Genomic DNA, 27,772 nt, shown 5'->3' on the forward strand with positions numbered 1-27,772 from the left:
TAAATAAAAGTAAAGGTTTATTGACTGAGATAATAGTGCTAAATCCAACAGAAAAAAGTATGAGATTGTCCCCATTTCTAAATGAAAGCACAAGTCCCTAAATTATTGGATCAACTTGTACCAAAATAAAAGCGGTTTGTTGGTGAAACTATAGAAAAAATAATGGCAGCTCTTAGTTTTACAGATAAAAGGAAACTAAAGAATGATTTTTTTTAAAAATATTTGACTCACTGATCAAAACCGATCAACAGAAAATCATCTGATTCCGATATCTGACCGGCCAAGTGGTGCATCGCTCAAAATATTAGAAAATATTTTAGTAGCAGCTGCAATTATTTTTGCTTTTCTTGTTTTAAATGAAAGCAATTTGAACATTTGTTCAGATTTCTGCTTTTATACCGTAAACCAGTGTGTTTTCATAATATAAGAATCTCATCCAGGCCCAGCTGGCAATATTAGAAATAAAAATTAAAAAAACAGGCAAGCCTATTTTTCCTCCTGCTTCTTGGTGTTCAGATTCATTAAAATACAAAAAATCACATCGGGATAACAATGTGCCTAAAATAGACTTGATGGCCATGTCTGTTTGTAAATAATGACATCATATGCCAAAATAAACAAAATTAAACAAAAACAACAAGATTGGCAAAGGAAAAACGAATCAATTTATATTGTATTGCATGTAAATATTGTATAAAATCCTTAAAAATACAGTTTCGGTAACTACTTAAGTACTGAAGTCATCACAGCCAAAAGTGCAGAGGTCCATAAATAAAACTGGGGGGAAGGAGAGTTTCCCATCGTGACTCCCCCCTGAATGAGTGCCTGGTCAGGGGTCAGAGTTCATGAACTAGGACCTAAAAGTTCTCAAGTTGGTGCACAGAAAAAGAGGAAAGTTGTTCTTCATCGATTCTTTCCTATGTCAGCTTCAGAGTTCGTTCTCAGCGATCGCGGCCAGGAGTTCAGTTGACGGAGGGAGGTGCACCTCGAGGAAATGGAGGTGCAGCGGGTGAGAGAGGGAGGGGCGGGCGAACGAGAGGGCGAGCGGGGGAGAGAGAAAGAGGAAGAGAGAGAGGCAGGAGGCAACCGGCAGGGTGAGTAAGGCCGCGCGGATCCGTTTGTTTCTATTCTGATTTTAAAAATGGAGCCAGGCAGGGAAGAGAAACGAAGAGAGGAAGAATTAAAGCTATCGAAGCGTCAGAATAAAAACACAGTGGGCAGACGAGGGAGACGAGCTCCCACTCATCTACTGTCCCACAGTGGGCCGGTGTGAGTGTGTGTGTGTTCCAAACACACTGAGGGCCTGATTCAAGACGATGATCTCTGGTCTCACTGAAACTGATGGAGGAGAAACTGTAACAAATGACTAAACCGAGGGAAAATAATCCGCTAAACAAACAGGGTAAATTAAAAAAAACCACTAAAATAACATACAGATTCAAAAGAGAGGAAAACCCTCTAAAGTTTGTTTTTATAGCTGTTTACAGTAGTGCCTGATGAAAAAAAAGTAATTTATTGCTCATTACTTTTACATTTATCATCAGATGGTTTACCTACAGTACATCCTTATGTTTAGTTTGATTAAGTAAAACATTACAGATGTGATTTAATTTGAGTTAACAGACAACAGCAGCTAAATCTCATAACCCAGAACGTTTGATTTCCAGGAACCAGTTTTACTAATTTCACATAAAAGTAAAAATGACGGGGTTCAAAACATAAATCTCCATTTTAAATTCCCAAACTTCTCTTGAATTCAGGTTCTACGTTAGTACTAAATAAGCGTTCAGGCTTTTAAGTACTTCTATCCTCTCAAGAGAAAAAAAAAAAAGAAAAACATTTCTACGCTGAATTACAAGAATCTATTAACCAAAACTGACTTACATTAAGTTTTATCTGGACAAAAATTAATTGTTAGATATGCAGCTGCGACGAAAGTTAGAGTTTTCTAAATAAATATCATAGATGGAAGATATATCGGTATCAATGCTGGTATCGGTCCGATATTAGTAACGCGTTAATTTCCATCTGATCATTGTTCGTGTTTCAGGACGGTGTTAACATGAGATATCGGCACTGGCCCAAATTGTCCATATCAGTGAGTCCTGAATAAATATAAGTTACAAGAATAAAATCATATTACAAAAATACAGCCAACATGGGAGAAAGAAGTAGTAATTTTATGAGAACTCTAACATTAAAAATAATTAAAATGAAGAATGTTGAAGTTCCACTTTGGTGTTTGTTTAAAGATAAATAGTTTGTCTTTTAACACATCGGCATCAAAATACGCTTCGAAACGACGGAGAAAACATAAAAACAAAACTTTGACTGAGCTGTTCATATCACATCAGCTTTTTTCTCATTAAAATTGGTAAAACTGTTTTTTTTTCTGTTCATATCATGAATTAAGCTAAATTTATAGTAGCTTTGGCCCTGTAGAAATCACAGAATGATTGCAATAAAAGCCACTTTTTGAAAATATTTTCCCTCTAATTTAATTTTTAGAAAAGAAGAAAAACTGATTAAACTCAAATCGGATACAAAAAAAATCATTTTTAAGCCTTGTGTTGACCCAATCAGAAGAACGGGTGTAGATATTTTCCTCGTTATCTTATGTGATCGTATGAAATCCAAACAAAATGAGGTAAATTTGATAGACTTCACATGAGAACATGTTTCAGGAGTGTGTAAACTTTTGCAAATTAGCACAATGAAGGTGAGCCAGTTTTTCTAGACCATCCGATCAATCGAGCTGCTGTCTCGACTCAGGCCTCAGTGGGACGTTTCCGCCATTAATGGACGCCACGTGGGGGGAAGAGGAGCGTTTCTTTTCCATCTGCCTTCGCGCTCGTTATTGTAGCCGTTTAAGTGCCTGGCGTCCTGCGATCGATCGCTACGCCGTACGACGATCAAACGGCCGAAGAGGGCCAGACCCTTCTCATCGACGACGACAAACACAAAAACACAACGCAGAACAAAAAAAGCTCGTGCTAATTAAAGTGAGAAACTACCACAGTATTTTGATGTTTTTTTTCCATTTTTTTCTTTTTTTTTTTACAAACCCTAACCTTAGAACAGAAAAAAAGATGACCACCATCCACGAAAACTATCAATTATGTTGGACTAACGGAGATATTCTTGATTTAACAAAAAAAAACAAAAAAGAAGGACCACAGCAGGGATGGGAACCATTAAGACAATACTGAATGTTCAGGCATCCCAATTAACACTTGTTCCCCCCAGGAGGGGCTTATAGTAGGAGGTGGAGGGTGGGGTCTTCAATCTGTGTGAGCGTCGCTAGCAGAGCGCACACTCCCCGCTTAGTGCTGCGCGCTGCAGGAAAAGGCACTGGAGTGGGGCTGTTGCAAGCCGTAAAAAAGTAAAAGCAATATACATTCAGAGCTCACAGGTTGTCTTGGGAATAAATACACAAAATGCACTTGTAGAAAAATAAAATGTAAAAAAGCGTGTGTGTGTCCCCCCCCCTTTTTTTCTCTCCTCTTTGTTTTTTGGGAAGTATGGCTACTGTGTTGTTGTTTTTTGTCGTTTTTATTTGTTTCTTTTTTCCACCCCACCTAGAAGGCAAATTCAGGAGCGAACCTCCACTGCTGTGGCCAGGAGCTTTGGAGCCCTTTCATTCACGCAGAGCAGAGGGGAAGCAGTATGGGGTACAGGGGGGCATTAAGGGGTCTGCTGGAGGTCAAGGCTCAGCTTTCAGTGGGAAAGCACAGGAACGCAACAGAACACGTGTTTTCGAATGTACAGACAGCTTAAAACCGGAGCGAGACACACAAGAGAAAATATGCATCACTTCACCACAACCCCTCCTTACTGTGTTTACAAGCACTGAAAACAAAAAAAGGCAATAATGACACAGAGCACTGGGCAAAGCTTTTACTCTTAAATTAGTTTTTAGGAAGTTTTCTCCAAAACCTGAACCATCACCGTATTATTTTTTCCTTAGTTTTAAAATCAAAACGTTTTAGTTTTTGATCACAGAAAGAAAAATCATCCTCTTCCGATCTATTTCGTACCGTAAGAATGAATCTTTCAGCCAAGTTGTTCGTTGGTACAGATGCTAGAATTTTGCTGGTTGACACAAATTTTCTGAGAGGATGATTACAGTTTCTACGGATTTCAACAGAGAGATGAATAAAGATGTTTCTGTTTTAATTCAACAGAAAAAAGGCCTTGAAAAATATTAACATTTAGGCATCAAAGCATTTTCCCTGATTTTTATGCAATTCAAGAAAAGTGGCTATTGTAAAACTGTTGAGCTGCCAATCAGAGAAAACCTTGCCGATTTTAAACGTGTTCATCCCTTCAGTTTAGGTGCCTTTTTTACATAAATCATAGATATGTAATTTAAGCTTTTAACAACATTTTCCTTGAAAAAATGTTTCAGTACTCAGTGGAAAACTTTTCAGGCTATAGAAAGAAAGAATAGAGCGCTTGAAAGCTTAAATGAAAGTCTGATTGTAGCTAAAATGCAAAGTAATTCAATATAAACTCAAAATATATTTTTATTCTTTGTTGCTTTGTCATTTATTAGCTAATTAAACTCAATCTAAATTTGTTGCAACCGGACAGGTTCTCTTTTCTTAATCTTAGCTGAAGTAACCTTAATTTTGAATTTTAATGACAAAAGTTAACATTTTTTTAATTAAAAACAAAAGTGTGCTACTTTCAGGGTAATTTGTATCTAATGATAATGAAGCAACACTGAGGCAACTATTAATCTTTTCTGTAGTGATTAAAAAAACTAGCAGTTCTGGAAAACAACCATCAATTAGCTCTGTAACAAAAACTTTACATAGATGAAAGAAAATAACAAAAATCAATGTTTTTACTTTTTAAAACTCAAAATAAAAAAAATGCCGAAAATCTTTTTCTGTCATTTACAAGAAAACTAAAGTGTGTTAAAAGCATTTTCAGTGCTTATAAACTAATAATGCCAAACGGGGGGAGGGGGGTGGAGGTTAGCAGGGCAAAGTGTGCTTGTTGGCGAGTGACTGGTGGTAGAAATGCAACCGGCTGTTTGTGCTCAAGTTTCATAAACAAAGAAGTCCGTGACCACAAAGACGACATGTCTTCTTAAACCTCAGCAGAACAAGTCGCGCGCAGACTCACGGACGGCGTTCACACGCAACTCAGGAGTGTGTTGGAAGAAAAATGAGCTCCAGCTGACAACGCAGGGGCCGGAGTGTTCTGCTCAGACAGGAGTGTGCATGTGAAGGAGGAGGAGAGGAGGAGGGGAAGTATTAGGTTTGCAAAGGCGGGAGCGGTTTAAGTGCAGGAGGGAGGAACGGGGTGGGGGGTTGTTGGGCGAATTCCTCAGCTCGGCACAGATTCGAAGTGTGTGTAGTGAAAACCCTGACCAGACGGAGGTCAGATGCTCCGGCGTTTCCTCACACACCACCTCCTCCTCCTCCTGTTTCCTCCCCAGCGTCACGTGAAGGTGGTGTTGTGTGCTTGCGACTGTTCGTGTGTTTCTGTTTTGTGGTGTGGTTGTTCGATGCTTCAGTCAGGCTCGTGAAAAGGCCGCGACAGACGTTTCTGCTCGTCTCTTCCGCAAAGAGCAGGCATGATGGCGAGGCTACCTCTGCCGCTGACATCCACACGCCGGCCCCTGCCGCTTCCTGTCACGTGGCCGTCGCCTCCAGGTAGCTCTGTAGTTTGCGGACGGTGGACTCGTCCAATGAAAAGAGGTCAAAGTCAAAGGTGGTGTTTGTCACGTTAAAGTGGCCGGTCTCCTCGATCAGGTTGACAATCTGCAGGACGAAAACAGAAACTATTAAAGTTTTAGTCAGAAATGTGGACATGAAGCAGGAAGTATCCACACTTTTTCACATATTTTTATGTTTTAGCCAAAAAAAATTAAATGCATTTTATTGGGATTTCAAACTACAGACCAACACAGGAAAGTTAATAACTGTGATATGGAAGAAAAATGTTTAATTTATTATTTTTCTCTAACAATAGAAACTCAAGATGCACCAATCCACTTTTTTCACTTCTGATACCGATACCAATGTCTGAGATTTAGTATAAAATACAGAAAAACGGTGCTGAATTGTCAAGTTTCTTTTTTTTATTTCATTGTAATCAACAGACATAAATATAATGAATTACACATTTTTTGATAACTTTCCACCAGTACAACAATTAAACACACCAATAGCTTCACAAGTTTGGTCAAACATGTAGAAACTCAACAATCTCAGCAATAAAAATTTAACTTATCTTCATTTGAAAACACTTCCTGTATGTAGCCAGGTTTTAATACAGCAAATAAAAGCAGATTTAGATGCACTAAAGTGTAGAAACCAGAAAACTTAATAAAACTATTCCTTAATGTTGCATCTAACATTTTTGTACGTAGATTTCAAAGTAAAAGTCTGAGTTATTTGTACTCTAGTCAAATTAAACACAAATTGACTATTTACTAATGCAACTTACATTGATTTTCTTCAGAGGGTATCAGAATAAAGTATTAATAATCCTCCACTTTCTGTTGATCAATGACATGAAACCTCAATAAAATACATTAGAATGTGGCTTTAAAATCCATTTCTGCTCTTCAGTAGAACAGGTTTAACTACAACAGTAGTAAATGTGGCAGAAAAAGGTCGGATCGCCCACCTGCTGCAGGACGTTTCGCTCCCTTAATGCCATCAGTCTGCGGTGGAGGTCCACCAGCTCCTCTGTGTAGGCCTGCAGCATTCACGAGGAAACAAGACGTCAGAAAACAGAAAGTTCACAGGAAGAAGTTAGTTGTTGATTGATTCTTTGACAATTTTTCATTTTCTTTTTTTTCTAAGCTTAAACCAGTGGTGTCCAAACTTTTGACCCAAATCAGCAAATTGAAACTAGTTAACATTTAACAGAAATGCTAAATTAAAAAAATATACCGTGAACTCTTTTCTTTTTAACTGCCAACTAATAAATCACCATGTAATATTTAAAAAAAAAAACAACATAGAAAAGAAGGAATTGTTGTAGATCTGAAAAGGTGTCAGATGTTTCCTTTAATAAAACTAATAAGTTTTGGGTTGAATATTTTTTATTTTGTTGGTCTAGAACACGAGTCTCAAGAGATTCTAAATATATACAGATATAGCAATAAATGCAGATTATCCTTGATGTTAAATCCTCTTTTGTCGTGGAATAATTGCATTGAATTTCCACAACAAAAGGTGATTTCTAGATCTATATTTTTTTACACAAATATCAAAATCCCTCCCAAGCATAGGCGGTTTTTTTATTTCTCACTGTCTTCAATGTAGAGCCTTTAAAAAAATAGCCTCAAAATAAAATCTGAATATTTTTCTATATAAGCCCTGGTGCTTTAAGTGTGACATTTAAGTTAAAATACCCCCCAGATATTAATTTCTATCTACCTACTGGTTCTCAGTCATCCAGGACATGACAAAACTAAAACAGGCTTAAAATAAAGCAACTTAAGTTATAATTTAAACAGCCCATAACTTGTATTGGAAGCCATTACAATAAATCAATGTTAATGAGGAATTTTATTAAGAGCAGCTACTCATTAAAGCTTTTTTTATTTAGAACCTTAAATCTTTGTAAAGGCGGAGCAGAGATTAGATCAGTGAGACTGAACAAAACTTACATCTAAGCAACATTTGAATTTTGATTTTACTTCTCAACAGTTTGCTTACTTAGAAAAACACGTTTGATGTGCATTACTAGTCATTTTTGGTCCTGCAGCTTGAATGTGGTTTAAAAAGTTTTTAAACCACATTTTACGTTACATTTCACTGTAACTTTCCTGAGCCCCCCAAAATTGGTCTTAAGAAATTTTCCTGTTTATTGTCCCCCCCCAAATAATGAGATGGGATTTACGCCCTTTCTCCCAAGAAAATGCAGCTTTGACTTTTTTTAAATGACAACAAAATCCTTACAGTACATATTTATCTTTTTTTTTTTTTTTTTAAAGTCATATTCTATTTGTGGCTCTAAATTATTTCAATGGCCTGCGGGTGAAAAGGGCTCTTTGGATTGTAAAAGTTGCAGACACCTGGTCTAGAAAATGTTTTTAATTGATACCCAGGAACAAAAATGGTTTTTTTTTATTCAGACAAATTTAATAAATGGGTCTGTTTTCTAGTAAAAAGTCACAGAAAATTTGTCGCTACTTTTATGTCATTTTCCTTCTGCATCATCTCTGTTTACTAGAGGCCCATTGAGGGCCACAGAAAATTATTCTAAGGGTCACAAACTTTGGACATCCGTGGGTTACAATAATCTAATTAGTCATGTTAAGAGACAGAAATTTAATAATTTGACAAACTGATTGATTTATTGAACAACTTTTGGTGTTTTGATTCTCATACCAACAGAAAATCCAAACAAAAGTGTGTCATTAAAAAGGTAAAATAGTCAAAGATTTGTTTCGTTTCTTAATACAACTGAATTGTAGCAAAAAGGTTATTTTATTTTTGAGTTTAGACATAAAAAGTTTGATTTACCCTTCCTACCTTGTCGTATCCCTTCTTCATCACCTTCTCCGAGCGAAAAGAGGAATCTGGACTTTTTCGGACAACCTGTGGCAGAAGATGGAGGCAAACGAAAGAGAGCAATGGATAATAGATTTTTTTTTTTTAAAGATTTTTTTTTACATTTTACTTTAATGTATTTCAACATTTGACTGACAAAAAATGCAAGACTGCATTTATTTAACTGATTTAAAATGGGATTTTTTTTTTTTTTAGCAAACCTAGGCCTGTCACAATAAATTGTTTGGTAATGATAAATTGTCCCAGAAGTTATGCTTTAGATTTTGAGACCATTTTCAAGTAATATAATAATGCAAGTGCACCCTCTGAAAGATCAATAATCTCTCATTTCTGGAGATTACACTATCTAGAGATTCATTAGGAATGAACATTTAACACTGGAACTAGAAGACATTTTAAATTTCCCAAATAAACAAACAAAACAAAAAATAAAATGGATTGCAAAGTATTTGTAAACAAAGCTGCCCTTCAAAATAAAGGGCTAATCCTCAGACTGAAGCTTTTTGTCATCCAGTCTTTGCTCTTCTCTCTTTCTCTTTCTACCAATCACGCAAATGTAAATGATTGAGCTCGTTTTATTTTATCATGAGACTAATTAATTGCTTATTGCGACAAGCTGCAAGTACACTCTGTAACCCACGAGCTTGTACAGCTGCTTTACGCATCCATGAAATACAAAGTTTATAAGGTCTTGTCTTTGTCTCATATTTTTCTGAGGAACTTGAACTTCAGCTCTTTGAAATGTTGCATCAGTTCGTTGTGGTTTTGCATGAGTTGGGTTATATCCGCTCATCAAACGCCGTTTATTAAATGACTGTATGCCTCCAGTCCTCAATGTGTTTTTCTAAACGTAAATCTTCAAAATGTAGAGTCATTTCTACGATTCTTTAATTTGACTAAGTGCTTCGCTGTGGTTTAATGTTTGAGCAGCACCAGAATCAAGACATCGCTCCAGCAGACGATTGAAAGCCCCGTCAGCGCGCTGATTAAAAACACAATAAAACGCTCGGTGGGTGACTCACTTTGTTGTTGGAGGAGCCGTGTTTCTGTGGGGGTGGGGCGGGGTCTCGACTGGGGCGGTGCGATTCATCGCTGCTGTCACTCTCGCTGTCCAGGCTGAGTCTGTCGGAGGCACAGGTCGAGGTCAGAGGTCATTCAAACAGACTAAAGGAACTCTGTCTGGCACTTGTAAATGCCCGTCTGCATCTGATGATGTGTAAAGACTTTTAGCAGCCAGTCAAGTGAATCAGTTTGCCTGAACTACATTCTCTACCCGGCTTTAAAAAAAACCCTGAAAATGCTGGGAATAAAAAGTAATCTGCATGTATTAAATACAGATTCTGGCTTAAAACTTTGTGATTTGGTTCAAACTGACCGAGAGTCGCGGTTGGGGGGATTGGTTTTGACGGGCGTCTCTTCTTCTGAGCTGCTGTCGTCATCGTCCGACTCTTCTGACTGGATCTCTTCCACCATGGATCTGAGCGGGCCTGAGAAACGAGAACAGAAACAAGTAACATCAATTTTATCATCTAAACAGATTAAAATGTTTTAATCCAACGATTTACCAAACCACAACAGTTAATGTCTCTGAAATGGAGTTGTGGCTGAAACTATTAATTTTAGGATTTTTTAGCGATTTATTTTGTTTAAAACAGGAGCAATGCAAAGTTCACCGGAAGAGGAAAGACGAACTGTACCAGGTTATAATTTCCAAGTGTCCTGATTGATTAAGCAACCGATTAATCAGTTATTCTGATGACTAATTCATTAATCAAATAAAATAAATTGTCACATTTTGGAGATATTTTATTTAACCACGTATGCTTATTTTTCACATTAGAAATGCTTAAAAAATACACTTATTAAAATAATAAAAAGCCTTTTATTTCCTAAAATGTAACAACAGCATTCCTGTAGTGAATGCTTGATAATTTCAGCTAAAATAATACTTTTAACAACATCTGAAAAGATTGGCTCTTTCTGCTCAACTTAAAATCAACAGCTGATGTGTTGTTTGCTTTTTAGATAAACTAATAATTAAACAGCTAGATGTGCTTTATAGGAGATTTAGAAATTTTTTTTAAGAATTTGAACCAGGTCAAGCTATAACTATGCCACTTGAAGAGTCCATTCACTATCTGGAGTTGGGATTAAAACAATTCATTAAAATTCATAGGCGTTAGGGGTTCCCTAAAGACTTGAAGTGATGACAACTGAAAATCCAGGGTCAATTAAAAGGTTAATCAGTAGAAACAAAACAACTGACTAATAATTAAATCATCAAACTCACCTTGCCCTGGTTTTTGTCCAGGCTCAAAGTCTGAATCTGAACTGGAGTCAGAACTGGAAGTAGAGTTGGAAGGACTCGAAGCAGCTGATTGCTGAAAAAACAGAAGTTAATAAAGTACAACAGGTTAAATAAATATTAATAATATGAACAAATAAATGGGAAAGATGAATAGAATCAACTGAATATTTTATGTCTTACGTTGATTACCACAAAAAAGTTCCAATTCTACAGACCGCAGGCAAATGAAAACGTAACCAGTTATTCTTCATTTAATTACAGATTAGGTTATTCTTGTTTTACTTGTGAATTTTTTCCCAAATTAATTTCTGTAAGATGCATTTTCCAATGCAACATCTAGCAGAAAATAAAATCCTATTTTCAAAATGAATTTTAGGATATGTACAAATACAAAACAACGCAACCAATTGTATGAGTTTAAAAAAAATGCGTACATCACTTCTCTTGCATGAAGGAAAAACTAAAAGTGACAAAATTATCATTAAGGAAAATATGATTAATTAAACATTTACAGCAGCTCTAAATGGACTGAACTTATATAGCACTTTTCCAGTCATTTTGATCACTCAAAGCGCTTTACACTAGAGTCACATTCGCCCAGTCGCACTCACAAACACACGCACATTTATACACCGATACGCAGATCGGTAGGCAATTTTGGGGCTAAATGCCTTGCCCAGAGGCACATCGACATGTGGCAGGAGGAAGCTGGAATCGAACCTACAACCTTCCGATCGCAACACGACTACTCTACCAAAGAGCCACAGTCGCCCTCTAAAGTCATAAATGCATCCTGGTTTGTGTTTGTAGCAGCAGGTTTTAACTCTTCACCGTCGTATTTACCTTAAAATCCTCCTACCTCTGACTTTGACGACGCTTCGTCCTCTGAATTGGACTCCTCCGACTCTGGAAGTTTCTTGAGCTCCTTCAACTCCTGGGCATCATTTTTGTTCTTGGGCGGCCAGCGGCCTTTCTCCTTGGAAGGCTTCTTCTCGCCGTAGGACTGGCTGACGGCCGTGGATGAAGAGACGCGCGGCGACGTTCCAGTGAACGCGCTGCCGGTCGGTCCCTTCAGCCCGTCGGAGCTGCCCTTCTTCTGCTTCTTGGCGCTGGGTTTGGGGGACTCCACGGTGGAGGGGCGTTTCCCCGGAGCTTTGGCCTCCACCGCTCCTCCTCCGCCTCCCCCGCCACTTCCTGCCCCCCCTCCCTTAGGGGACATGCCGTCCATCTTTGACTCCTTCAGGGTGAGCTTGGGCTCCTTGAAGGCCGCCTTCGGCTGAACTTTCACTTCGTCCTTCACTTTGATCTCTGATGGCTTTTTCGAAGAGGAGGACGAGGAAGGGTCACGACCGCTTTTGCTGCTCCCATCTCGGTCGTCGCCTTTGGACGACCCTTTGCTCTCAGAGTCTTTTCGCGATCGTTCACGGTGCTCCTTGGTCAGTTTGTGTGGTTTGGGTCCTTTGCTGCTTCCACCACTTCCTTCTTTGCTTGGTTCCTGAGGAGAGAAAAACAGCAGGACTTTCATCAGCTCTACAATATAAAATATGCACGTTCAGGCTCATAAATGCTGCATTTTTAGAATTACATTTTTACATTTATTAAATCTAGGGTCATTTTTACATGTTTGCTCATGAAGCTACACAAACTTGAATATGTTCAAGTTAGTCAATTTTGAAATAGCATCATTCTGATGGCTATTAATTTAAACTAAGATTTGCAGATACAGATTACTTTAGTAATTGAGTATTCTAGTAATTATTCTGATGATTAGCTGAAAAAAAATTATAATAAAATTGACCCATTGTGCAGATTTTTTACTTAACCACTTTGTACAAGATTGAAAATACACAAAAAAGCAAAAGAAAAACATTTTGTTGCCTAAAATGTAACAGCATTCCTGTAGTTAATGCTTCATTATTTGTATCATAGATTGAATATGCAGCTACATAAATACTCCTAACATGTGAAACGCTAAATCTTTTCTGATTGACTCATCAGGGCTGAAGCTAACGATTATTTTAATAATTGATTATTCTGACAATCAATTTTTTTTTTTTGTTGCAAATTCTGCAAATTTTTCACCAGTATAAACTTATTTTATGCAATATTATAAATACATTAAGATGAAAATTAATTTTTAGTCAGAATTTTTTATTTACCGCTAACATAAATGAGTTACCAGGGCTAAGACATTGAAACAGGAGAGATGTGAGCTCTTCTGTTTGTTCCGGATAAGATTCTCACTGCAGAGTTTTGGACCAACTGAAAGAAACAACGGATTTCGCATGATGCATATTAACAAAAATAACACACACACAAAAAAAGAGTGTGGCAATAGTCTAGACGAGAGGAAATAAATGCATAACTAATCATCTCAAGTTCCTTTTTTGTAACTCACACCTTCTTGGTTTGGAAATATTTATCAACTTGCTTTGAGTGACCTTCACTAGAAACTAGTTGAAAAGTTTGACCTAAAAACTGATTTCAAAAGTCCAATCTGTTGATAAAAGTTTGATAGAAGAGATATTTTTCAATCTGTTTTCAGAACTCAAAATTCTTGGAGAAGTGATAAATTAAATAAAATCTGTACACTTTAATTTTGTTATAAATACTTCTGTTCTTCAAAACACCTAAACATAAAAATGCATAGAAATTCGCACATTAAATGCAAGTTACCTTGTTAATTACTTAAGGTGTCAAAGCTAACATGAACAAGGTAAGCATTCATTAAAATTACTTCAGGTTAAGTATTTAAAGTGGAGAAATGCTCAACATGCAACAGATAAATAAGTTAATTTTACTTTAAATCAGGTTTTAGCAAGCATCTCTTCAATTAAAAGCTAAAAATATAGATTTAAGAAATCAAAAAAATAAAATATTCACTTTCCAGCGGTTCTCTACCATGGCCCTTGGAGCTCACTGTCCAGCATGTTTTTACTGCACTTCTGCTCCAGCACACCTCATTCAAATGAATGCATTACCTCCTCAGCATACCATGCAGTGCTGCAGAAGCCTGTTAATCACACATTCATTTAAGACAGGTGCATGGCTGCTGGGGAAACACCCAAAACATGTACGGCTAGACTGAAAACCAGGAATTATCAAGAAGATTTTTTTTAGATTCTGATTATATCTTTTAAAAAATAATAGAAATATACGCCTGCAAAAAAAAATAAAGTCCTCGTCAGGTCTACTCTGCAACTGATTCATCTTTGAAAAATGCGAAGGAGTCAGTTTTCCTCCTAATGTGCACCCTCACTCCGCAGATAAGAAGAGAGCAAACCTGCACACGAATGCACAAAAACAGCTGGAAACAATTACTAACTTGAGTCAGGCTTTTTCTCAAAAAGGAAAAATATAAATTTTTATTTCATCTATACCTGCAAACAATGTGAACGGAGCTCACATGATCAAGGGAACTTTAACCAAATGATGTTTCTCCCTTTGTCCTACCTTTGATACATGAGAGGTCTTTGTCTTTTTGGGGTCTGAGAAGGCTGAGAGGGGGATGGTGGGAAGCATTGGGTAGTCCGGACTGGGCCTCGACATAGCTTCAGCCCCCTCAGGGACCACCAGTATCTGAAATTAAATACACATGAGTCACTGTGTTTCTCTGCCGACACTCAAAACCACCAGAAGACTCCCAAGTTCAAAACGGCAGGCAGTAATCTGGAGCCTTCGGGATTATGAAGGGGTTCAGCTCATTTGAAGTAAAGTTTTGATGAATACAAAGCTTTTTGAAATTAATATGCGAGAACAGATGTTTGGTTTTGTTTTTTTGGTTTTGTTTGGTGGTCAAAGCAAATGTTAATCTTTTCTAATATTGAAACAATTTCTAAGCAGATCAAGCCAGAGCCTGGATTTGATTACAAATGTTTTTGGTGTACTATTGGCCTGCAGGTTTTTTTATTTAAATTTGTTATTGCCACACTTGTGTGATGCAGATTTCTGCTCAGGTCTCTCTTGAAAATGAAATCTGGACCTCAATGGGGTTTTTTCTGGTGAAATAAAGGAAAAAATACTTTAAAATACTTTCATTTGTATGACAATATTAAGACAATACACCAAAAATTGTCCAAATACAGAAATATATCAAAACATCACAGATAAGATTCTGAAGAAACAAGTGTGGATTTCCAAGTTTGATCACTTGATTTGTATTCAATTAATAACATATGGAAATATATGAAGAAAATGAAGAATAAATTAAATGTTTCTTCATACAGGAGACATTTTGAAAAAATCATTAACAAGAACGGCTTTTCAACAAAGTATTTAATACAATTTAGTTTGTTCAACACTTATGTTTTTATCGATTGTGTCTTTTCTACATGTGGATCACTTGGGTTGTTGCCAATATCTCTAGTGAATTTTATTGATTGATTCATCTTTGAATCTTGCAGAATTTTATGTTTTCTTACAGTAACTAACGTATCAGAGTTTACCACTGAACACTCAGCAGCAATTTCTTCTCATTTTGATGCCAGTGTTTTGATTGGCTGACACATTGCATCATTTATTTTCACACAGTGGTGCTACAATTCACTTTTAAGCATTTTTCTGAATAATTTAACACTTTGGAAGCTGTGTACAGAGGCCAAAAATGCTCTTGTTTTCAAAGATTAACACAACTACAGAACTGCATTTAATGAGTGAAATGAAAAAAAAAGTGATCTAATTTTTACTGTAATCTGACCTAAACTCTTCTTAGCTCTTGTTGAGTAAAGCTGCCAGTGACAGACTTACCCCTCCCGCCTTGATGAGCTTTTTCCTGAATTCTTTGGTGGGGTTGTTGAAGGTGAGTTTCTCACAGCGCAGGTGGTTAACGGGAGGGTTTCCTTCCAAGTTAAGGAACAAGTCATAGTTGAAGATGACTTTTTTTGGCTCCTCCTGAACCAGAGAGAGAGGATTAAAACTTGTTTTATGTGCCACAAGAGAAGCTGAATGAAGAAAAACAAAAAACAGTTTTTGTAAGAAAAAAGTATTCCTCAATAATAATCACTGACATGACAGTTCTTGGAAGGAAAATTTGAAGAAATCAGGAAGGAAATGAGAATTATGTACTCTTAATGTTATGTCAACACCAAACTAATGTTGATAGCACAAACTTATTCTCTTCCTTTCGAACTGCAACCATTTAAACTTTCACTAAATCACCAAGTTGCAAAATTAATTACGGAGAAATTATGTGAGCTGATTCTTAACTGTCCTCAGAGTTAAGAATCAGAATCTTAGTGACTGGCAAGTAATATACTTGTTTTTATAAAACTAACATCATTTAAATAAAATATCTACAAACATACAGGACACAACTACAGGAACTGTATTTAATGAGTGAAATGAAATGAAGACAGAAATCTTCACAATAAAAGCAGCACATTTGGATTTGCAAAATAAATTTTAATTTTGTTTTCATTTATAAATAAACACAAGGTGCAGGAAACTCCACTCTTTGAGAGCTTCTGCCATGCATGGTTTAGACCAGGGTGTCCAAAATGTGGTGCATGGGCTATTTATGGCCCTTGAAATGATTTTGTTTGGCCCTTCACCAAAAGTCAACAAAGGTAAGAAATTTGGCCAATTAAGAAAAAACAACAAATGCTCCCAAAAATTTGAAAATGGTCCTTTTTTTTAATAAGGCATCAGTTTGAAGTATTTTTGTGTTAATGATCGTTAATGATTTTAATTTTTGGTGACTGACTTTATGACTTTTTTGTGTTTTGTCATTTAAAGCACTTGTTGCAGAAATGTGCTGTACAAATAACTTAATTGATTAAAAAAATTATTGTTGAGCGGGTAAACTTCAAATAAATCAAATACATTTTTTCATTTTCACTTGACAGTTTGGACACCACTGGTTTAGATGTTTTCTTGCTTGAACACACACAGACTTGAATGACTGCAACATTTTCAGGCTGCAGCAGAACTTGCTGAAAGGCTGAGGAGATAATTCGGTGATTTGAATCAGGTGTTGGAGCAGGGCCACATCTAAAACCTGCATCAACCCTTTGAGAACTGAAGTCGACCACTTCTCGAACAACAACAGGGTTCCAACACATTCAACATCTGCCTACACTCAACTGACACCAGATAACATTTAGCTACTAATTCAAATACAAATGTAGCAGATGTTAGTCACATAATGACCAGCCTTTAAATATAGAACAAGAAAAAAATCCACATACTTTAAGGATAGTTGGAAGGATGTGTGAAATATTTAGGAAATGAAACAATGTATCAAGCACATACAAACAGCTTTTTTCCTACTGTTATCCCACATTTTCTTTCTCCACACCATAAAATACATATACTACAAAGTAATGTTGAGGCGTTCGCACCTTGTTCTTGAAGTAAACCTCAATAGGCATGATGAAGCCTGCGTAGCCCGATTCCTCCACTTTGTATGGAGGCTCCTTGCATACTGCAGACAGACACACACTCACTCATCACTGACGATAATAATTTGATATATACATTCACATGGGTGATTTTAATCACAGGATTTGCTGTCATAAAAGTGACAATAAAGTATTTACTACTACTTTACCGTATCTTTTAATTCATCTGTAGTCTGACTGCTGCAGTCGAAGTCCCGTAACAAAACGGTACCCATTTTTATAACAAGCTTCTTCTACAGAAGTTTTTCACCAAACTCTACACTTTACATGCACTTAATTATGTTTTTGAAAGTATCAATATCTAATAGTAATGCTTCCATGAAACCAACAGAGGACAAAATGGCAAAAGTGATATAATGTCCATTTTTTAGAGGAAATGCAGTTTATCGTTCTCAAAAATAAAACAAATAACGTATCATAGTAAAAAAATAAATCCCAATAATGATAAATACGATAAATGCCCATCCCTAATTCAATGTATTTTTCAGAATAATTTCAATTTAAAATAAACAGAATTTTAAAAAACATTTCTAAATTGAAAACAATAGTCATGAGAATTCAAATAAAAAACTTCTTCATACCAAACATTTAACTTTTTTGTTTCTTGTACCAGTCTACTTTAGCTACTACTTTAGCTTAATATGATGGAATAATTTGAAAACATTAAATTAAATGGTCAAATTTGTAGATCAATTTATAAGAGGTTTAGAAATGTAAATTGGATTTGATGGACTATTTGTTTTTATTCATTTTTATTACACTTATATCTATTATACAGATTATCTCAATCATCTGCCCTTAATCTGAACTCTTTCAAAACTTAAAGAACTGCTGAGTATCAGATGCATCACAAAAAGAGAGTATTTAATAAACAGTATAAGTGTTTAGACATGCATTTAAATATAATGTTGAGCGTTTACCTCTCTTAGGTTTGGGGAAGCTGTCATGCAGGCGGAAGACGACCCTCTCTACAAAGTGCTGGATGTCGCCGGTCTCTGGGCCTCTGACGAAAACCATCCAGTCGTGGGTGAAGCCTTCAGAGGTCACTTTCTTCTTCAGCTGAGCTCTGTGGCCCAACTCCAGCTTCACCTGCACCGTGCACTGGAAAGGAACCAAAACAAAAACAAAGCAAAGTTATATATTTTTTTAAAAACACATAAAAGGTTTATCAGGAGGCAGAGACTTGGGATCAACTTGCTCCAACCTCGTAATCTATGTGTATCGCTTCATTTCTCTTGATAGTTTTATATTATCAAGCCAAAAATTTATGAGTTTCTTCATTTCAGCCAATAAGCCACATAGAGCTTCACTGAACCTCTTTACAAGTCCAGCCACAGATTCACAGGTCATCTCCATCAACGTTATACATGCACATTTTGAAGTATCGCATCAGAAAAGGTTGATGGAAATGGTAATAATTCAAGATAACTTTCTCAATTTCACAAACATGTTTTTAAGTTTGCTTTAACATAGCAATTCAAGGTCCAAACACAGAGGGAAAGGATTTTCAGCCTGGAGCGGCCAGTCAGAGATAACAGAGGCTGGGATTGGAGTGGTGGGATGCTCCCAATCACTGGTGGGGTTGTGCCTTACCAGAGGAACGAAACTCTGAAAAATTGTCAAATTCAAGCCTAAGAAGTTGCTTTTGTCCATTTGCCGATTATACTCCTAAAATGAGATTAAAGTTGTATAATTTTTACATACTTGGCCAAGCTTGTGAAGTAACTGGTTTTTTAGTGAGCTGTACTGGTGCAGTGTTATCAAATAAATTTGTAATTCAGTACATTTCTGTCTACGTCTAAAAAATAAACATTTTAACTCAATTCACCTGCTTTTCTGTATTGACTGAACCGATAAATCTCTATCAGAAGTGAAAAAAGTACATCGGTCCATCCCTAATGGAAATATTTAATTACACTGATCTATAATGAAAACGACCTTTAGTGTGAGCCCTGTCCAGGTGGCTTCATACCACTTCTTCTGCGGTGATAAATTACAGCAGCAGAAACACCTTGCAAACTAAGCCGTCTTATGAAATAAACATAAGCGAAGCCGGCAACGCGATTAATCCGGGGACCCACTATTCATCATTTCCCCGATTCCACCTTGAACAAAAACCTTCAAGTCTCTGCTCAAAGTCTGGTGACACTTCAGAGGGGAAGGAATGGTGGCGTCTGGACAGACACAAAGCTGGACTGGTGTCGGGACGCTTTCAGTGAAATTAAGAGTAATTTGACGCCCAACCAGCCCGATCTCAAAAGAGGAGTCCAGGAAAGGAGCACATTATTGGACTACTGCTGTCTGCCACGGACAATAACAGGAGACAGCCTCGCAAATGACGCTGTGATTATAGAAGATGAAGAGGAGTGCAGAAGGAGAACACCGAGAGGGGGTGTTGGTGAAGAATGAAGTGGAGAGAGACGGGGGACAGAAAGGCACTTTATGTCCAGGGAAGGCCTGAAGAATGTGTGGATTTGGAAATGGCACGGTGCGGCTCGTGAGTGGAGGGATTAGACAGGACGGGACTGCGATGAGCTCGTTTGGCGCTCGCCTCCTCTCTGCCTGGCACTCTGCCTGGCCGTCCTGTGACAGTAATGCCCTTAAACTGCAGCGTGCCAACGGGGAGAAGACGGGGGGAGTCGCTCTGATCATTAACCACACCCTCCCCCACCGAGGAGTCGCAGAAAATCAGATAAGCAAAATATAAAGAGAGGAAACTAAGAGAGAAAGGCTGGAGTGTTTTATTAAGCAACTGAATATAACGTTTAATTTTACACTGACATTTTATCGATTAATTCGGCTAATCTGATGCCGAATGGCTCGACGTGGGTATGAATATCTGCCAATAATCAAGATGTATTAGCCCAACAGGGAATAAATGAGGGTGATGAATTACAGACTTGACAAATAGAGGGAAATTAATGAGCCACTCTTTTAATGACATAACAATCAATGAAGCCAATATTTCAAGTTAAGTATGGCTTAGTCATTTGCCCCAGCTCCTCGACTGCAAGAACTTTAAGCTTTTAATTGGGCAAGATCCTGTAAATGGATAATATTTATGCTTTCGAATAAAAGTCAAGCTCATAAAGTTGGTGTAAATATAATAAAATTAAACTTCAACCTAAGCGTACAATTTAAATCAGCTGAATAATTATTTGAAGCTATTTCAGATTAGTTTTCTTTAAAATTTTGATAATCAGTGCCAAAATTTTGTGCTTAATTTTTTCTTTTGTTTGGACAAATCATAGGCAAATAAAAGAAGCACCACATTAGGAAATGTGAATTTTTGCAGAAACAAAACTTAAACACAAAATAATCTTTTGAATTAAAGCAATACAATCAGGATAAGTAGCATATTTATTTATTAAAAATTGGTATTGCCATGGAAATACAAACAGATAATCAAATGTTTACATACAATAACATTAAATCAGACTAAACTTTTACCATTTAAAGCCAATTAGAAATACCACCAGTATGTTTACTTGCTAAATGCCAAAATAATGTGTGTGAGAGTTGGGTCAAACAATCTAGTTTTATTCCTCTTGACAGAACTGGTGTAACAGTCAGGATTTGGAGGAACGGTATTTTCAGGCTTGAAAGTTCTCCTTTTTTTTATAATAAAAATTAAGGCCAAAAAGTCATAACAGGATAAATTTAAAGGGTGAAAAACGATACTATTGTTTTGAGATCATTTTCACATGATTTAAGCATAATAATGCAAGAACACCTTCTCAAACATTCAGAACATTTAGTACTGGAGCTGGAAAGACATTTTAATTATCCAAAATGGATTATGCCATCTCAAATAAACAAAATTTTCCTTCAAAACATATTAGTCATTCAGCTCAGACAGGGAAAACAGGCAAAGCTGCTAGTTAGGACTTTTGTAAAGAAATTTGGCAAAAAACACAAACAAGCATGCAAATAGAAATGATCATTTTAATTTATAGTGACAGGCTTATGGCCAAAAACTCTAATTTTAGCTGCATCAAAATACCGATCATGCCTCTAAAACTAAAGCACCTACAGTCTCAGAGTGCATTTATAAACTCTAATCTGACTCTTTATGCTACTTTAGGAGAAACGGCTCCTTCCTTGCAGAGTAGCTTTTCAGCCCATGTTAGTACAGTGTTCACTGTACTAAATTCTCTATTACCAGCTTTCACCAACATCTTTCCAGGGTCTTTTGTGGTTTTTGTTTTTCAGGGTTTTTTACAGACACTTCATACCCCGTCTGTTTCCTGAACAGCATGATGGCTGCACAGTCTCATGTTGTATTTGCCTAATTGTTGGAACAGATGAACAAATAACCATTAAGCATCTGGAAAGGATGACCCAAAGTTGCTTTTTCTGCAATTTTACATGTTGAAGCAGTTGCATTAATATTAGGTGTGTAACGCACAAAAATTTTAAACCAAATGGTTTTTGGTTATCCACCCCCGCCCTTATTCAGGCAAAAAAAAAAATAAATACTCAAAACTTTCTGACAAATTAGGTTTAATCCAGGATTTTAAAGAATTGACGGAGTATTTTGTTTGATTTTCTCAATAAAATTATTGCTATAAAACCACCTGGATATCATGTTGTTGCTTGGGAATGTTTTCATAAGACTGAGCCAATATTTGATGGTTGAATGGTACAGGGAGCTACGTTTGCATTTTTGCTGATTTTCCTCTTGACTAAAGATTTTAACATTTTGCTCTGCTTCATTCCAGGTGAGTAGCTAAGTTCAGGTAAGAGTGAGCTAAAATATGACCTGTCATTGTTGAGCAAAGCTTACAAAGCCATGACATCAACTGGGCTTTCCAAATAAAGGTAGTAGTTGGGAACTTCTGAATCAAGCCATTTAACAAAAATAATGTTGGCAATCCTAAATTACTAAAACAAGAAAGGTTTAGTGTCATTTACTGTCAAACAGTAAATAAGTCAAGTCCATAGCTTCAACTCTGTGTGCCAAATATTGCATTTAAGTAGTTGGATGGACTCTCAATATCCTAATTTCACTAAATGCTCGTGACATTCAGCAATAACTCAGTGATACGTTTGTCATATTTTAAGTTCAGCAGTGAGGAAAATCCCTAAGTCAGAACTTTGCCAGGAAAAGTAGCAACAATTCTAAGTTGATAAATAACTTAGATAAATAACATCTATATTGTAGCTTTTTTTACCCAAATATCTATTTTTCTATTCAAATCAAAGATCATATTAACTTATAAAAAACAAGGCAAGAAGAAAAAAGAACAAGCTTAAAACAGATGGGTACTAATTACAGGAATAAAATGTTTATTCATCTGAAATATTAATAATATGCAGACAAATTCACAATTTGAAGCAAAAATAACAGACATTTCGATCAAAAGAAATGCACCGGATTTAAAAGCAAATAAAGAAAAGCTGCTAAAACAGTGACGATGTGTGCATGACCACGCTGTTTTTTTCTCTCCAACTGAGGGGAAACACAAATTCTGGCAGACTTGCTGGCTCCCATGAAAACAATGAACTCCCGGCGGCCATAAATAAATAACATCCATTAATCTCTTCAAGCTAATAAACGATTGACAGAAAAGCAGGAACACCGACCCAAAGAGAGCACACACACCCAACACCGAGCGATGATCTTTGGGTGAAGATCAGACTATCATAGCCCTGCATCAGCCGTCCACAACCAGCAGGAATAGTGAAACGTTAATCTGCTTTGGAAAATTTTACGTCCTTAAGAGACACTGTCCAATTACAAATACAGTCAGTGAGCCTTGCAATGAAAGCAAGTGACTATTTGAAACTGGGTGTGTGAATTAGAGTGTAAGGAATTTAACAAGCTGCATGACAAATCAAACATGTCAACCCAGCTGCACTGATCCTGCAATAAGATCTGATCATAACAAAACAGAGGAGATCAGATGCACATAGAGTCCACTTTAGTTATAGGCATATGAGGCAGTCTGACCAAACAAACCACTGTGATGCAACAATATTCCAATTTCTCTGAGACTTTAATTCAAACAAAACATTCACAGACGTCTGTATTTCTTGGATTTGGTTCAGTTTATTCAAACGCCACATAACTCTGCAGAACATCTTGACATTTCAACCACTGCAGACTGACACACTTTGCCGTTGCAACATGATCTTAACACGACTGGGAATGACAACTCAATTATGAAGCTTTAACACAGAGTCAACTAATAGATACACTGAGAAATAATCTGTTAACAAGAATCAGACAATATCGACCTTGATTAGCACTGATCGGTGACAGGTCAGTCAGAAACAAGAAGGGTTCCTCTAAAGGAGACATATAAAGAAAAATCCACTTTTTTAGCCTTGAAACACATTTTGTTGTGTACTTGTATTGTAGGAGGAGGTTTAATTTAGTCTCTCCTTGTTCTGCATAGATATCATTACATGCTGTTGTACTTTTGAAATCTGTTCAGTTTCTCTATTCACTATTAGTCTTTTTGAACTATTACTTCACAGAATAAACAAGTTCATCGATTTCCAGCTAACCAATTTTGTGAATCTGCCATTTTTATTTATGACATTATTTTTGGATTTAAAATGTGAGGGTGTGTTTTAATTACACCCATCAATAGAGCCTTTTCTAAGTGACTGGTTAAATATTATTTTTTCTTAGAAATGTACCCACACCGGTGGGGAAAATCCTCTTTATTTGCACAAAGAACTTCAATGACGAGTGCCACCAGCATAAAGAAGGATTTGCCAAACGAGTGAACGGTGAGTTCCTTCTGTCTATGGAAACGACAGACACAGCAAAGTAAATTATAAATTATACTAAAATGACAATAAGGTGTTATCCTACCGTGCTTCTCCAGGACTTCTGTTTCAGTAATGCTAGCCAAATTAACCACATCAACCAACATAAGATGAGAAAAAAATAGTGAAATGTGAATTCTGTATTCATTTTTTGCTTTTAAATAATACCAAGACACCATTTCAGATATTCTTATATTGTAATTCTTAGAGAAATATCAGTTGGCAAGGTTGATCAGAAATTGGCCATAAAATTCTGATTGGGCCATTTTTAGTGTTCATTTTTACTTTGGGTGAACGTAAAAAATAAAAACTACTTTCAAACTGATTAAATTTTGGAAATTGGTAGTTATGTTAATATCAACATATGTGCACTGAAATAAACTTCAAGATGCTACCAAACCACAGAAGAAGAAAAACTTGTGTTAAAATGACTGGAATAAACAGACAGTAGTGCAACATTTTTAGCAGATTTGAACTGTGTCTTTGCAGGTGAACGTGAACAAATCTTAAAAAATTTTATAATATAGGACAGTGGTGTGATTAGACCATTTTCCAATAGCAGTGACAAACCTGGAGTTTAGGTTATAACAGGCCAAAAAGCTAGAATTTGCTTTTAACTTGTACCAGAAGTCGTCTCTGGGCGGTTGAGACTTCAAAGGGGGTCAACGCTGAATAGAGTCTAGCTCCATGAAAGTGGATGAGCCACTTTCCACGAGTGTGTGTGGCTTCACCCTGAAAACCCAGCCTCCTACAGCCTCAGGCATTTGGGACGCACCAAGCTGCATTTCTTCCACAGACAGCAGATCTATAATTTGGCTTACTGAGCTTTCTGAATAAAATGTTCATCTTCAGATGACAAAAACCCTAAGAGAGCAATTTTGTACATTAATCAATCAAATGTGGATTAGAAACTAACCCTGAAAATTATACATTACATTGTGAGGTCATGGAGACTGGATTCGCCACTAACACACACAGACTCTGATAGATTTACCTACATGCATTTTACCGTCTTTAACCAGAACATATAAAATACTAAAAACTACAGACTTCTGCCAATATTTAAATAGTTTTAAAGGGATTTTTTCCATCAGCAAATAAGACCAATAAATGAAGAAATAGAGGAAAGACTTGTCTACAGAAGATGAACAGCGAGCAAAAAACCCTACTTTTTGCTCGTTTGTTTTATAGTCTTAATGACAGGGTTTGTTTTAAAACACAAGGTTCATTATGCTCCCAATTATCGTAAAAGAGAACAACCCAACTAGGTTTGATTCATTAAGTCTTTTACAATGTGAATTAAACTATAATTATTTTAGGAACTTCTTCCTTTATATTCAATCAATCAATCAAATTTTATTTGTATAGCACATTTCAGCAGCAAGGCATTTCAAAGTGCTTTACATCATTACAAACAGAGAAACATTCTTAGAAGATAATAAATAAATGCAACCTATAAACACAAATCCTATTTTCAGACATATTGGCACCTGAAATTTACTAAAAGCAAGAGAAACCTTGGAAATGGTAAAGATTGTGTCACTCTGTAGACAAATCCTGCTTTTGTCAATGCTACTAGGATTACAACTTGTACTAAACTTTGTATTGATTCAATAATTAGAGTTGCTCCAAGAGAGTGGATTGAGTTTGATGACAAACTCAGAAATACTGTTGTTTTCTGGTCCCTAAACACAACATACATAATCACTACTGGATCTGGTTGACAACACTCTTCAGTTTGGATGGTGTTACTGAGTGAAGACGACTCAAGTTAGCTACATTAAAAAAAACAACTGATTTGATACATGAGCACATAATTAGAATAGGATCAGATTTCCATCAGATATCTCAGCATTTCAACATCAATATTTACTTTAGAAAAAGAATGTAAGCAGAATGACTTTCTTCTTTTGAGCCTTCACATTCTCTGCTGCTGTTTAAACAGTAGAAATATCAAATTATAAAGCTAGGAACACCAGCTTTTGGCTACAGAAAATGACTACTACAAGTCAGCTCATACATTTAGCAGAAGCACAACCACTAAAACAACATTTCATTTATTAACAATTGTTGGCAATATCAATTTTTTTATCTACAAACTATGCTTTTCGGTTATTCTGAGTAACAACATAGTCTGTGTTATAAATTGAGGGACAATTATTCCAGCAATGCCGTCGCTGTCTTACTTTTTAATTTTCACACATACTTGTATTATTTGAATGTTAGATTTTAGTCCTTCAGTTCAAAGCATCAGTTTGGTATACCTTATTTCTATTGTTTAACTAATACACCTCTTAGGATCTTGTCCTTCTCTATTCATGTGGCTTCTGACCATTTTTACCTCCTCCAATTTAAAATCAGGTCTACTACACATCTGTAATATTGAAATTCATACTTTTCCTCATTAAGATATCTGTCCATTTTATATACAAACCTAAAATAAATGGGGGAAAAAGTCACTGAATTACAAAAATAAATGATAAAATATCAGAAAATTTCAGGTGCTTGTAACTCCTCTAGATAAATAGATAATTATGTGTATTTTCATATGTACAGAAAGTGAAAATAGATATTTTTTTAAGTCAGTGGAGGAAATAAAAGAGGTACATAAGGAAAATAATGAATTTTTTTGATGAATTGATGGTGTGCGCAGTGATGAGTGGCTCTACTGAAAAATAGATATATTTATATAAAAATACAGGTAACAATTGATGTATGGATGCAAAAACTATGCATTGATGAATGAATGAAAAAAGAAATATGCATGCATCTATGAAGTATTGAGAGATAGATTTATGAATAGATGCTGTATGGAAGGAAAAATAATTGTAAAAGTAAATACACATGTATTGTTTGAATCAATGGATGCACGAAAGAAAAACAGATATCTGGACAAATGCATGGATGCAACTTTTGGACAATGATTTAAGTATCCTGAAAATACAAACATTTCTTCCTCATTCTTATCCAACCTGGAAAACACCTAATACTAAATTCCATACTTTTCCATTCTGCGTAGGAACCCTGTGTAGTCCTGAACGTGGTGAACATTAACCAGCTGTGAGCAAATAATGCAAATATACTCCAGAGTGTTGTAAGATTCCTGTCGTTATCTGCTCCTCTGTGTTGTTCAGATTTCAGGCCGTTTCTCGGCGGAGACAACACCCAGCCTCAGCAGCCTAACCTGGGGCAGGACAAATCTTTTCCCCCGGCGCCTTGTAGCTGCTCCTTAGCCTTTAGCCAACGGCCGACACTCTCCTCATACATAAATTAGCTTAGCTTAGCTACACCAAAAGCCCCGATATAAACTGACTCTCGCGAGCTGTAAACGGTTTGCGTGTGTTTCTGAAGGAACCAGGGCAAAATAAAAACCCAAGCGGGGGTCTCTTTGTGTGCTTGGATGTGGCTAGGCAGCGGTGCTGAGTGCTGTAGTAGTAAATACCGATGTATGAGTGCCCAGCTAGCACAGCTCCAGAGCCAAACAACTACGAGTTTTTTTTTCTCCTCTTTCTCACGCGCAGAAAGGAAGATTCATTTCTCCCCTGCCAGCCAACCGCCTGCGTGCTGCCCGTTTCCCCGTGAAAACCTCCCATTCCCAAACGAGACACGAACCGTACCTGGTTCTCCATGTTTCTCCGGCCTCTGTGATTGTTGTAATTATTTACAGCGGCGTTTGTGGAGCGTCTCCCCGGCCTCTCTGCTCCTCATTGTGTGTCAATCCAGCCCCAGAAGCGGAAGGCAGA

The 27,772-nt window shown here is 36.7% G+C and overlaps 1 protein-coding gene across 2 annotated transcripts; it reads right to left on the bottom strand.

The window, feature by feature from the left end:
- mllt1a (MLLT1 super elongation complex subunit a) lies at nucleotides 1-27,772 on the bottom strand. Of its 2 annotated transcripts, none has more exons than XM_032573180.1 (12): nucleotides 27,647-27,772; nucleotides 18,170-18,350; nucleotides 17,190-17,272; nucleotides 15,598-15,741; nucleotides 14,305-14,430; nucleotides 11,711-12,346; nucleotides 10,834-10,924; nucleotides 9,919-10,030; nucleotides 9,566-9,665; nucleotides 8,505-8,570; nucleotides 6,646-6,717; nucleotides 1-5,774 (listed from the first exon to the last, which is right to left on the bottom strand). In XM_032573180.1, exons 1-12 carry the CDS (start codon nucleotides 27,656-27,658, stop codon nucleotides 5,646-5,648), a joined length of 1,752 nt encoding a protein of 583 aa, XP_032429071.1. In that variant the 5' UTR covers nucleotides 27,659-27,772; the 3' UTR covers nucleotides 1-5,645. The 2 variants fall into 2 exon arrangements, with proteins under 2 accessions (XP_032429071.1, XP_032429070.1); XM_032573179.1 differs by having other exon boundaries at nucleotides 8,496-8,570.

The sequence above is a fragment of the Xiphophorus hellerii genome, chromosome 9, assembly GCF_003331165.1.
Source record: "Xiphophorus hellerii strain 12219 chromosome 9, Xiphophorus_hellerii-4.1, whole genome shotgun sequence".
Classification (NCBI taxonomy): Eukaryota; Metazoa; Chordata; class Actinopteri; order Cyprinodontiformes; family Poeciliidae; genus Xiphophorus; species Xiphophorus hellerii.